At 49.3% G+C, this 13226-nt stretch overlaps 1 protein-coding gene across 2 annotated transcripts in view; it reads right to left on the reverse strand.

Annotated features, from left to right (window-relative positions):
- The window catches only part of Olfm2 (olfactomedin 2), a 48205-nt gene that overhangs the window by 3696 nt on the left and 31283 nt on the right, over nt 1-13226 (reverse strand). For both annotated transcript variants that reach the window (XM_048342268.1, XM_048342267.1), the window contains exons 2-3: nt 1475-1624; nt 528-674 (exon numbers count right to left, since the gene is read on the reverse strand). In XM_048342268.1, the coding sequence (XP_048198225.1) occupies nt 528-674; nt 1475-1483 (156 nt within the window). In that variant the 5' untranslated portion in view covers nt 1484-1624. The remainder of the gene's footprint in view (nt 1-527; nt 675-1474; nt 1625-13226) is intronic.

Raw genomic sequence — 13226 nt, forward strand, 5'->3', positions numbered from 1 at the left:
GAATTCAGGGCCTGAGAACTGTCCCTGAGCTCTTCTGCTCAAGGCTAGTGCTCTATTACTTTGAGCCACAGTGCCACTTCCAGTTTTCTGGTGGTTCATTGGTGATAAGTGATTCAGAGACTTTCTTGCCCAGGCTGGCTTCAAACCACAATCCTCAGATCTCAGCCTTCTGAGTAGCAAGGATGATAGTTATGAGCCACCAGTGCTCAGCCCCTCTGGGCATTTTGACTCTGCCAAATTATTATTATTTTGTCAGTCCTAGGGCTTGAAACAGGGTCTGAACACTGTCCCTGGCTTCTTTTTGCTAGCACTCTACGACTTGAGCCAGAGCACCACTTCTAGCTTTTTCTGTTTACGTGGTGCTGAGAAATGGAACCCAGGGCTTCATGCATGCTAGGCAAACACTCTACCACTAAGCCACATTCCCAACCCCTCTGCCAAACTCTTCTTTCCAGACTTCGAAGTCACAGGCACAACTCTCCATCATTTCCTTGACCTTTGACCTTTCTCAACCTAGGAAGACCCACCTGGAAGCTTTTGGCTGAGAGGGACCCGTCGGCTGCCCGGAGCCTAGCGTCCAGGCTGCGCATAAGGCTCTCCATGCCACGCACATACTGCAGGTCCCGGTACGTCCGCAGTTCAAGGACTTCCATGGACTGGGAGACATTCTGGACCTGACAAAAGACCCATGTGAGCTAGGGGTGCAAGTGGCTCCCCTCAAGGGGTAACAGGGCACACTCTTTGCAGAATGGCTCAGCTTTATTTGAGACAGAGAGCAGGAGGATGGTGATTTGAGGCCAGCTAGAGCAAAACAAAAAGTTGATAAGCCCTTTATCTCAACAAACAAACTGGGTACGGTGTGGTTCAACTCAGCTTCATGAAAAGCGGAAGTGGAAAGTTCCAGAACCAGGCTAGCTGGGCAAAAATATAAGACCCTCTTGGGGGAAAAACAAAGACTGGAAACATGGCTCACATAAAGCTCCTGCCTTAGCAAGAGCCAGGTCCTGAGTTCAAACCTCAATACCACCAAAAAAGAAGCCATATGGCAGTGGCTAACACCTATAATCCTAGCTTCTCAGGAGGCTGAGATCTGAGGATGGAGGTTCAAAGCCAGCCCAGGCAGGAAAGTCTGTGAGGCTCTTATCTCCAAAGAATCCCCAGAAAACTGGAAGTGGAGTTGTGGATCAAAGTGGTAGAGCATTAGCCTTCAGCAAAAAAGCTCAGACCCTGAGTTCAAGCCTCACAATCGACAAACGGGGGGTGGGGGGGAGGGAGGGAGAGAGGGAGAGAGAGAGAGAGAGAGAGAGAGAGAGAGTTGGGAGAGGGGTGGCATGCATGGTGGACCTGACTTCACAAGTGAATGGATTCTCATATATTGAATTAAAGTGTAGCAGGCTGAGGTCACTGGGTTAGGAGTCAGCTCTGAACAATGCAATGGCTGGGGCTCGGAGAGGTTCATCTGGAAGACGCTTACCTTTTCCATCAGCTGGCGCAGCTCCCGGCTGCGGCCATCGCGGGAGCAGGTGTTCTGGGCGGGGATCACAGCCGTGCAGATACATTTCCCATCAGGCGCCTGGGCCGAGGTGTACAGCTGCCAGCCCTCTTCTGGGCTCTGAAAAAGTGTCTGTGGACAGAGGAGTTGGGGTTGGGGTGTGTGTGTCAGAGTGCAAGACTCCAGGAAGGCGAGACTCACCTCGATCCTGCTGGGAAAGAAAGGCAGAGGGGAAGAGGGCCCTGGAATGGGCTGGATCGCACATGAAGGGCCTGCTGTGGATCTGTAGTCAGGCTGCTAAGAGCCCAGTTGCCAGATGGCAAGACTTAGGGATGGGAGGATTAAGGAGCACAGCAAGGAATTGTGGGAACCCAGCCTCTCTCCAAGCCGGGGGTTCATTCTCTCACCCACACCTGCACACACAATGCTAGCTCCACTGTCACCATGGCAATGCAATCCCCCTGTGATCACATACAGCCCAGACCTCGCTATCAGCATCCCCTTGCCACAGCGTCACATGGGTTCTGGATGTACCTCAGGGGACACTGAGAAAGAGCAACATTACTGTCCTGACACCCCAGCACACCACAGGTGGAGAAACCCACAAGATGCTCACAGGACATTTCCTCCAAGCTGGGTACCAAGGCTCACGCCTGTAATCCCAACTACTCAAGAGGCTGAGATGTGAGATCACAGTCTGAAGCCAGCCTGAGCAGGAGGGTTGGAGAGACTCTTACCTCCAATTAGCCAGCAAGAAGCCAGAAGTGGAACTGTGGCTCGAGTGGTAGAGTGCTAGCCTTGAATCAAAGAAGTCAGGGACAGCACCCAGGCCCTGAGTTCAAGCCTCAGCACCAGCACAAAACAAAACAACAAAAACTATGAGCACCACACAGAGAGAAAATACAGGAAAGGAAAGGTATGAGATGGGGAGATGCAGAAGGAGTTCCAGGGGTTAAGGTGGGAAGCATTAGAGAGAGCGAGAGAATGAACTTGATCAGGGGACACCGAATAATAGAACTATCACAGTGAACCCTCTTTGTGTAACCTATATAGGCTAATTAAAAATAAAAGACCTTCAAAGGGTGCAACTTCAGGGGCCATTTGAATAAAAAGCTGAAGGAGACTGAGGAAGAGACCATGTAGATATCTGCAGAACTGTCAGTGCAAAGGCCCTGTAGGTCCATGCTTGGCATAATGAGGAAACATGGAGGAGAATGAGAAAGAGGAGGCGGTCACACAGACACTGCAGGGCCTGGTGAGCTCTGGGGAGGTCTTGATGCTGAATTCAGTGGGAGCCAAGGAAGGCTCTAAGTGGAGGAGAGACAAGCTTGACTTCGATGCTTGCTGAGGAGGGAGTGGTGGGAGGTAGACGGTTGAGCCACAAAGCCAAGATGACCTCATGGGCCCAAGGCAAATGACCATACCTATTGGTCATGAGATGGGAAATGGAAAATTCTGCTCCAATCTGAGATGCATTCTTACTGGCACAGGAGAAATTCTGATAAAAACCACAAGTGTCTTATAGAATAGCAAAGCACCACAGTGATTGATCGTTTTTGCCCAGCCATTTTCGTTCACCCAGTTTAGGCCCTGCCCACAGCTGCAGCAGACATCAACCTGATCATGGGGACTCCCCCCAGCACCCCACCTTTTCCCTCTTCCCACTCAACTATATCTTCCTTTCTTTTTCTTAACACTTATTGTGAGCTGATTAAGTGCATGCTATGATTACACAGATGAGCTCAACTCCTCCACTAATTTATAAGAAGAAAATAGCCCATTCATAAACACCATCAGAAACTAGTAGTGAGTCATTGTGTGCTTGTGTTGTACCCTGCCTGAATGGGGGGAAACCCCTTTCTTTTTTAAGAGTCCACGTGTGCATCTATCTGCCCCTGAGTGGAGTAACTGCGGGGCTCCCTGCATACACAGCACAGGGCACCCTCTGGCCAGCATGGTCCCTTCTGCCTTTGCACTGGGCAGGGGTGACTTTTCCTTCCATGCTACATGCGCCCTAAAGGCCTGCCTGCTCCAGGGAGAAACGCTTTTGTTTAGAGTGTGCGTGTGCGCGCTGCTAGCAGGACTTGAACTCAGGGCCTGTACTCCGTCCCTGAGATTTTTCACTTAAGGCTAGTAGAGTTCTACCACTTTGAGCTACAGCACCACTTCTGGTTTGTTCTTGGCGATAAAGAGTCTCATGGACTTTCCTGCCCAGGCTGGCTTTGAGCCACAATCCTCAGATCTCAGCCTCTTGAGGAGCTAGTGAGCCACCAGTGCCTGGCTTCTAGTAATATTTGTGCTCAGAGCCTTGTACTTGCCCGGCAGGTACTCCTGGAACCACGCCGCCTACCGCCGAGCCACGCCCCCTGCCATGACCACTCCCCATTCACAAAGACACGCCCAGTTACCAAGGCTGGGGCCCCACCGCTTGAACCACGCCCCTACCATCGAGCCACGACCCCTCAACAGAACCAGTCCCTGTCCTCGAGCTAAGCCATGCACAAAGTTACGCCCATTTCATGACACCCCATCTTGCCACGGGAACCACATAGAGTCACCTGATCCCCGCCCTCGCTAAGCCACTCCCACAACACGGGACTATACCCCATTCACAAAGCCACGCCCAGTCCCCCGAGCCACGCCCCCACCGCGGAGCCACACATCCCAGAGAACCCAGTAACCAAAATAAAATCAACCAGCAGAGGCTTAAGTCTTCCCAGTCTTTGCCTGGCTGCCTCCCCGAGCAATTAGAACAGACGTCCCCCCCTTCACCCCAAGATTCTCATCTCTGCAGAAACAATGCAGCCAGGCTCAACACAATTAACATCTCCCAGCAAGTCTTTTGAAGCAAGTCAGCCGTTTTTTCCCTTCACCCTATGAGATACTGAATTGGAAAAGACGAGGATTTAAGCGGCACCAAGAGAAGGCTTCTGCGATTTCCCCTAAAATAATTGTCTGCGCCCGGCACCTCCCTCTCACCAGGCGAGTTCTTTGCAGCTCTAATTAAAAGCTTGGGGTTTGCCATGACTCTCAGCACGCTGCCATCCCTAGTTCTGCCCTGTGGGTTTCAGTTCAAATGCACAGTCAAGTTCATGCCTCTGGGAGCTGCCCTGCCATGCTGGTAATGGAATCTAAATGCCGGGATCCTTTTAGACTGGGTCTAGCTTGCAATCAAAGTCAAGACGTCTTGGAGATAGCAGCCCAAGAACAATGTTTGAGAAGCAAGGTGCACCTGGCCACTCTCCTTTGCTGAACCCTGGTTCCAAATTTTAGTCACCAAGTAACAGGCTTGAAGAGGATTCTTTAGGTGTTCACACAGCTCTTGCACAGCGTCTCCTTTTGCCTGGAGTTTTATAATTCTGTTGCCCCAAAGCCACAGCCCTAGTTAAGTTCGAGGTTGCAAGGACACAGATGGAGAATGAATTCAGCCTGAGATACACAGAGCAGTTTTTCTCAGTGTGGCCTCCCTGCCTCCACCTTGGCTTTCTGGGTGTGTTGGAGGTGTAGCTCTATGGTAGAGCCCTTCACCACACGTGTCAAGCCCTTGGATCAAAAGAGAAGAAAGGGGCTGGGAATATGGCCTAGTGGTAGAGTGCTTGCCTCGGGTATATGAAGCCCTGGGTTCGATTCCTCAACACCACATATATAGAAAAAGCAGGAAGTGGCGCTGTGGCTCAAGTGGCAGAGTGCTAGCTTTGAGCAAAAAGAAGCCAGGATAATCGGGCTGGGGATATAGCCTAGTGGCAAGAGCTCTTGCCTCATATACATGAAGCCCTGGGTTCGATTCCCCAGCACCACATATACAGAAAATGGCGCTGTGGCTCAAGTGGCAGAGTGCTAGCCTTGAGCAAAAAGAAGCCAGGGACAGTGCTCAGGCCCTAAGTTCAAGCCCCAGGACTGGCAAAAAACAAAACAAGCAAAAAAGGAGGAAGAGGAGGAGGAGGAGGAGGAGAAGAGAAGAAGAAGAAGAGAAGGAGGAGGAGGAGGAGGAGGAGAAGCAGCCAGCAGCTTTCTGGGTGTGGGAATTATTTCCAGGTCCCCAGGGTGCAGCCATCCAGTTCTGAGGATTCGGTGTCTAGAAGACAGCAAAAGCAGCTTCCTCTTAATAAAATAAGGGTGTTATTGAATTTGAGGCTGGGTAATTTAATCAGGAAGCAGAGGTGGCTTGGGGCTTATATATTTATTTGGCCCTTGCTTTGTTCCAGAAAAGCATCTAAATGGTTTACAAGGATATGTAAAATACCACAAGATGGCTCCAATTAAATATGAGAGCAAGGATTAGAGCTTTCTAGAGGGCAGAATGCCAATCCCCCAGCCAAGGCGTTAAGATTTCTGTACTTGCATTTTTACCCAGCTGAGCTAATGCGAAGAATACAGCTGATGGAAATGAAATGCACAAATATCAGCTGCACAGGTGCTAATTAGAACACTGTTTAAAAAGGCAGCCCTTAAGTTTTCCCTCCAAGTATCTGACAATAAGGAGAAGAAATTTACATTTTAATATGCAACTATAGCATGGAATATTATGCAGTCATTAAAAGGGAATGGATCCAGCCAGGAGCTGGTGGCTCATGGTTCTAACCCCAGCTAGTCAGGAGGCTGAGATCTGAAGATTGAGGTTCAAAGCCAGCCAGGGCAAGAATGTCCCTGAGATTCCAATTAACCACCAAAAGATCAGAAGTGGAGGTATGACTCAAGTGGTAGAATCCTAGCCTTGAGGGGAAAAAAAATGGCTGAGAGAGAGTACCTAGGCCCTGAGTTCAAGCCCCAGGAGTGGGACATACACAAAAAGAAGTGGGTCTGTGATTCAAATGGTAAAGCTCCAACCTTGAGCAAAAAGGTCAAGAGAGAGTGTGTGAGGCCCTGAGTTCAAGCCTTAGTACAACCCTCCCTGCCAACAAAAAAGCTGGGCACTGACGTCTTATGCCTATAATCCTAGTTACTCAGGAGGCTGAGGATCATGGTTCAAACCCATCCTGGGCAGAAAAGTCCTCAGGAGACTCTCTTACCTCCAATGAACCACTCTAAACCAGAAGTAGTGCTGTGGCTCAAAGTGGTACAGCGCTAGCCTTAAGCAAAAAGAAGCTCAGGGACAGTGCCCAGGCCCCAAGTTCAAGCCCCAGGATGGACAAAAAAAAAAAAAAAAAAGAAAAGAAAAAAAAACCTCATCTTTTAAAACTCAACCCATAAACATATGGTTGGGCCAGAAATTTGGCTTGAGATTCTTCCCATCTAATTCAACATAAGAAGGCTGGTCATTTATGCAGTTCCAGCATCCTGAAAACCGAAGCGAGCCAGATGCTTGCGAGCAGGCTGGACTATTTTGGGTGCTGAGAACAGGGCGGGTTTCTCCCACGGCCCTCCCAAAATGGATGCAGTGTGCTTTTCACCCCATCCTTCCAGATAATATCCTTACGAGAGAAACCACTCCGTTCCTGCGGGTGTCTCTTTCTCCTGTCTCCAGAGCGTAGAACTGAGTAAAGTGCAGGGTCCTGAATTCATGTCAGTCTTTCACCATGGCAATGCTGTGTGACGCAGGCACAGTTGCTTAACCTCTGTGTCTTCATATGGGAAACGGACCTGTTAATTGTCCCTGTTTCACAGCACTGCCAAGAGGAGGCCGGAAACCTAAAATCAAAGTCCGCCGGGTGCCCGCAGCTCATGCCTGTTTCCTAGCTACTCAGGAGGCTGAGATTTGAGGATCGTAGTTCAAAGCCGTGGGCAGGAAAGTGAGCAAAACACTTATCTCCAATTAACCACCCCCAAAGCCAGAAGTGGCACTGTGGCTCAAGTGGTAGAGCACTAGCCTTGAGTAAAAAAGCTCAAGGACAGTGCCCAGGCCCTGAGTTCAAGTTCCAGAACCAGTATGCATGTGCACGTGCATACACACACACACACACACACACACACACGAGTGAAGGGGGACCACGTGCCTTGGCCAAAGCAGCACAGCCTGTAAGCTGTAGAAATAGGATTTGAATACTAGTCTCTCTATCTCTGTTTTTAAAAGTCTGTCATGGAGCTGTCCCTGAGTTCTTTACCTCAAGGCTGACTGGCACTCTACCACTTGAACCACAGCACCACTTCCGGTTTTCTGGTGGTTTAATGGAGATAAGTCTCATGGACTTTCCTCCCTGAGGCTGGCTTTGAACCGTGATCCTGATATCTCAGTCTCCTGAGTAGCTAGGATGACAGGCAAGAGCAAGTGGTACCAGCCTGGCTAGCATGGGTCTTCTGACCCTATAGCCCACAGTCCTCCCTGCACTGCCCAGTCCCTTCTCCTCTGAGCACCTGGCTATGCCTGAGGCCAGTCTCTGGCCCTGACAGAAAGGAGCTCCAAGGTGAAGAACAGCATCTACTCTGCAGATAATTCATTCCTGACTCCACAAGCCAGCACCATGGATGTTTGTTGACTGACTCAGCATTGGTAGAGGGGTTACACCAAGCCTTCCCTCCCCCCACCCTGGCTGGCTTCCTCCCTCCCACTTCAAACAGGCGCTGCCAGCCCCATGTCCCCAGTGGCCAATGGCAGAAGGCTGCAATGAGAATCGGGACATGACAAGGCTGGCCACATCCCTGGAGAAGGCTGAGATCATAGCAGGCCGCCCTGGTCAGTCCCTGAGGTGCAGGCACGGTGTTCCTGAGCCATCAGCCTGACAGGCCTTAAACAAGATATCAGCTCCCCAGCCAGACTGGAGAACAGGAGTGGTTGTGGCCTCTTGCAGCCTGAGCTGCCCTGGCTTTACCTAGAAGAACTATGGCAGGGGAAGGGAACTGGATTCATTTATTCATTTGTTCATTCACATGTCCATCGACTTATTCCTTAATTCCTTCGTCTATTACAATCATCTACCTACTCATCTACTTGTTCAAGAATTTGTCTGTTCATGTCCATTCCTAGATTTATCCATCCACCCATCAATGTATTCATCCATCCATGTATCCACGTATTCATTGATTCATCCATCTCACCATCTGTCTACTCTCCATCCATCCATTCATCCATCCAGGTTATTAATCTACCTATTCATTCATTCATCCCACCATGTCTCTATCTATCTGTCTGTTCATGTATCCAGGTATCACCCATCAGTTTATCTATCTACCCCATCTGTCCATCCATCCATCTGCCCATCCGTCCATCCATGTGTTCATCTACATATCCATTAATTCATTCACCTAACCCCTCTCCAGTTATCCATCTACGTATCCATTTATCCATTCACCATCCATCCATACATCCAGTTACCTATTCATTAATTCATTCACCTATCTATCCCTGTCTGTCCATGTATCCATCTATTTATTTATTCACTCATCCATTTATTAACCTATCTATCCATCCCCATCCACTCATCTACTCACACATCTATGTATCCATCCATTCATGTTTCCATCTACCTATTCATTAATTCATTCATCTATCTACCCCATCTGTCCACCCATCCAACTGTTCATTCATTCATTCATGTATCCATTCACCCACCCATCAGTTTATTCACCTATTTGTTCATGTATCCATTCACCCACCCATTAATTACTCATCAATCTATCCTTCCACTCATTCATGTGCCCACCTACCCATTAATTTATTGATCTATCTATCCATTCCCCATCCATTTATTCATCCATCCATCCATCCAACCATGGATTAATCTATCCAGCTGGCAAGCTAGTCACTACTCCATCCATCCATTTGCTCATTCATTCACTTACTCATTCATTCATTTGTTCATTCATCCACTCATTTATTCAGCTCCTGCAGACACACTGAAGCCATCTTGTCCTGAGATTGCATCTGGGCTGTCGTGCAGCCTCTTATTCTCAGAGCCTTGCTGCCTTAACAGAAATCTCCCAGCCCTAGTGGAGGCCGGACTATATATTCAAGGGTGCTTAAGGCTCTGATGTCACAGTGCCCCCAGCCGCAAATCAAAGAAATAGATTTCCTTGGGACAGAAGGGAAGAGACTGGATTTGGATGATTTCTCTGCAGACCACAGAAAATGTGGAGAAGGCTGGCTTGGAGCAAGAATTTTACATGCTGGGTGCTGGTGGCTAAGGCCTGTCATATTAACTACTCAGAAGACTGAGATCTGAGGATTGTGGTTCAAAGCCAGCCTGAGCAGGAAAGTCCATGAGACTCTTACGAACTACCAAAGAAGCTGGAAGTAGAGCTGTGGCTCAAGTGGCAGAACAATAAGCTTGAACAGAGAAGCTAAAGGACAGGGCCTAGGCCCTGAGTTCAAGTCCCAGGACCCTCACCAAAAAGGAAAAAGAAAAAGAGAAGCCTCCTTTGTGTGGGTCTGGACTGTGTGGAATGCAGCCACACTGCTCCCAACTGAGTCGCCAGAGACCTTGCCTATTCACACCTAGAACTTGGGCGTTTCAGGACTATGGTAAACTTGTTATATTGGGGAAAAAAATTTCCAGAGCTGGGGCTTGAAGTCAGGGCTTGGGCTCTGTCCCTGAGCACTTCTTTTGCTTAAGGCTAGCACTCTACCACTTGAGCCACAGTGTCACTTCTGGCTTTTTCTGTGTATGTGGTGCTGAGGAATCGAACCCAGGGCTTCATGCATGCTAAATGAGCACTCTACTGCTAAGCCACATTTCCAGCCCTGAAGTAATTTTGGACTGGCCAGAAAAGTACACAGATAGTACAGGCAGCTCTCCTGCTGCTCCCTCCTCAGTCTCTGTCACTAAGAGCTTATGTAAGTCCAGCAGCATCTCATCACAACTGAAATCCAAGCTTTGTCACTAACTCCATGCAGACTTTATTCAGATTTCCCCACTTTTCCCACTTTGGTCCTTTTTCGGGTCCAAGAGCCCACACATTGAGTCATCAAGTCCCCTCCCTTAGCTGTCTGGTCTGTGACAATTTCTTGCTCTACTTCCTCATGACCTTGACTTTTTTTTTCTTTGTTCTTTCTCCCCTCCCCCCATCGGTCTTGGGCCTTGAACTTGGTTGGTCTGGGTTCTGTCCCTGGAGTTTTCTGCTCAAGGCTAGAGCTCTACCACTTTGGGCCACAGCATCACCTCCGGTATTCCCCTGGTTAATTGGAGATCAGAGTCTCACGGGCTTTCCTGCCTCGGCTGGTTTTGAACCCTGATACTCAGATCTCAGCCTCCTGAGTAGCTAGGATGACAGGTGTGAGCCACCATGGGTTCCATCCCCAGCACTGAGAAAACAAACAAACAAAAACCCCACAAGGATGGAGGACAGCACCTGGATCCCACCCGACCCTCCTTAGTGGAAAGCCCACCTCCATCCAGGCCCACAGGAGCTGCTCAGAGAACAAACTCCCGGATGCATGAACGTCGGAACTGCAATCATTTAGTTCATCCTGCTCGCCTGGCTTTGTTCTCACAGCCTGCCAGCCAGAGGCTAGATCTAGCCAACTTCCCAGAGACATGAAAGGGCTTCTCCCATCAGAGAGATCTGGTCTTGATCCTGCCTTTGTAGACATCAAGGATTCATTTCTTAAATAGTTAGCGGCTTTTGAACAAAAGACAAGTGGCTGCATTTCCATCAGACGGCTCATTTTTCAAGGCAAGTGAGGCTTGTTCTCCCAGATTTGTGGGTTTCTGGAAGGAAGGGGGAGCTGGCGGGGGGGGGGGGGAGGGAAGCTGGAGTGAGGGTTCTAGAATGATCCACACAATTGGGTGTCCTCTGTCACAGCCCAGGGCAACTTTATAACAACCAGGCCAAGTGGCCCATGCAGAGCAAGTTCCCCTGAGCTGGTAGTGGAGATAAATCACCAGCTTGCTAATGGTTTCCTAGGTGCTATCAGGATGGAGAACACTGTGTGTGGGGATACAGAGCCTGCCCCCACCCCCTTTCTAACATCAGTGGCTTTGAATCAGGAATCCCCTTGCTGCAGCTCTGGGGGCCTTTTCTCCCACTCAGGCCGGGAGGGAAACGAAGAATAATGCCCGGGTAAAAATCACTGTGGTCTGTGTGGTTGGAAGACACCCATCCAGGTTTAATCTCTCTCGCCTAAGTTTGTCAGAAGTAAAAATGAGCCTAGGCAAGCTTTGGAGACACTATACTGTGACTTACAGGAATTCAATTTCCAGCTGGGCTATAAATCTGGGCCCAGGGGTGGGGGCTGGGCTGGGCTAGGCTAGCAGAGGCTGGGATGGATTTCTGAAATCAATCCGGCAGTGTGTGGAGAAGGTCGTCAAGAGGGAGATTAATCTACGGGAGCTGCCTGAAGCATTTTGTGTCCATAGCCTGAGACATGGCTACACAAAATGGAGGTGTTAGCTGCCAGTACCCCAAGAGCAGGAGAGCTAGAGTGGGGTGGAGGGACAAGAAGGGAGGATAAGAGGGATAGATCAACCTGCCAGTTAATAACTCAATGACAACTAGGCGTCAGCTCTGCCTCCATTCAGTGTCCAAGGGCACCTTCCTGTTAAGTCCTAGGAGTCTTCCACCCTTCTGGGTAGCTGTCTATCACCTGGCTGGACTGCTGTTCACACTTCCAGGGTTCCAATGAAATGAGTCTCAAAGGTATTTCATTCCACTTTATTCCAGGCTGATTCCGGATTAGAGAGTCTTATATTTAAGTCTCAGCTGTGCTGGACAACCTTGGATTAGTGATTTAACCATCCTGCCTCAGTTTTCCCAGTTGTAACAGGACGCTAAGAATAGTGATGACCAACCCAGGCCCTGGTGGCTCAGGTTTGTAATCGTAGCCACTCAGGAGGCTGAGATCTGAGGATCACGGTTCAAAGCCAGCCTGGGCAGGGAAGTCTGTGAGACTCTTATCTCTAATAAACTACTGGAAAATTGGAAGTGGATGGGCTAGGAATGTGTTTTAATGGTAGAGTGCTAGCCTTGAGCAAAAAGAAGCCAGGGACAGTGCCCAGGTCCTGAGTTCAAGCTTTACTATAGACAAAAACAAAACAAAAGCATGTGATGTTCATATATCAAAATGACTTCAAGGGGTTGGGAATATGGCCTAGTGGTAGAGTGCTTACCTCACCTACATGAAGCCCTGGGTTCAATTCCTCAGTACCACATATATAGAAAAATCCAGAAGTGGCACTGTGGCTCAAGTGGCAGAGCACTAGCCTTGAACAAAAAGAAGCCAGGGACAGTGCCCAGGCCCCGAGTTCAAGCACCAGGACTGGCACAAATAAACCAACAAATAAAAAATGGAGTCTTCACTTTGCCAAGCTTGGTGGCCACATGTCTATCACCCCAGCACTAGGAAGGCTGAAATAGGAGTTTGAGGCTAGCCAGGCACCAGTGGCTCATGCCTGTAATCCTATATACTCAGGAGGCTGAGATCTGAAGATCACAGTTCAAACTCAGCCTAGGCAGAAAAGTCACAGTGAGACTCTTATGTCTAAGAAACCACTCAAAGGGGCTGGGGATATAGCCTAGTGGTAAGAGTGCCTGCCTCGGATACACGAGGCCCTAGGTTCGATTCCCCAGCACCACATATGCAGAAAACGGCCAGAAGCGGCGCTGTGGCTCAAGTGGCAGAGTGCTAGCCTTGAGCGGGAAGAAGCCAGGGACAGTGCTCAGGCCCTGAGTCCAAGGCCCAGGACTGGCCAAAAAAAAAAAAAGAAACCACTCAAAAGCCAGAAGTGGTACTGTGGCTCAAGTAGTAGAGGGCTAGTCTTGAACACAGAAAGGCTCCAGGATAGTGCCTAGGCCCTGAGTTCAAGTCCCATAGCTAACAACAACAAAAAGAGTTTGAGGCCAATGTGGGCTACACTGAGACTCT

Source organism: Perognathus longimembris, chromosome 3, assembly GCF_023159225.1.
Source record: "Perognathus longimembris pacificus isolate PPM17 chromosome 3, ASM2315922v1, whole genome shotgun sequence".
Classification (NCBI taxonomy): domain Eukaryota; kingdom Metazoa; phylum Chordata; class Mammalia; order Rodentia; family Heteromyidae; genus Perognathus; species Perognathus longimembris.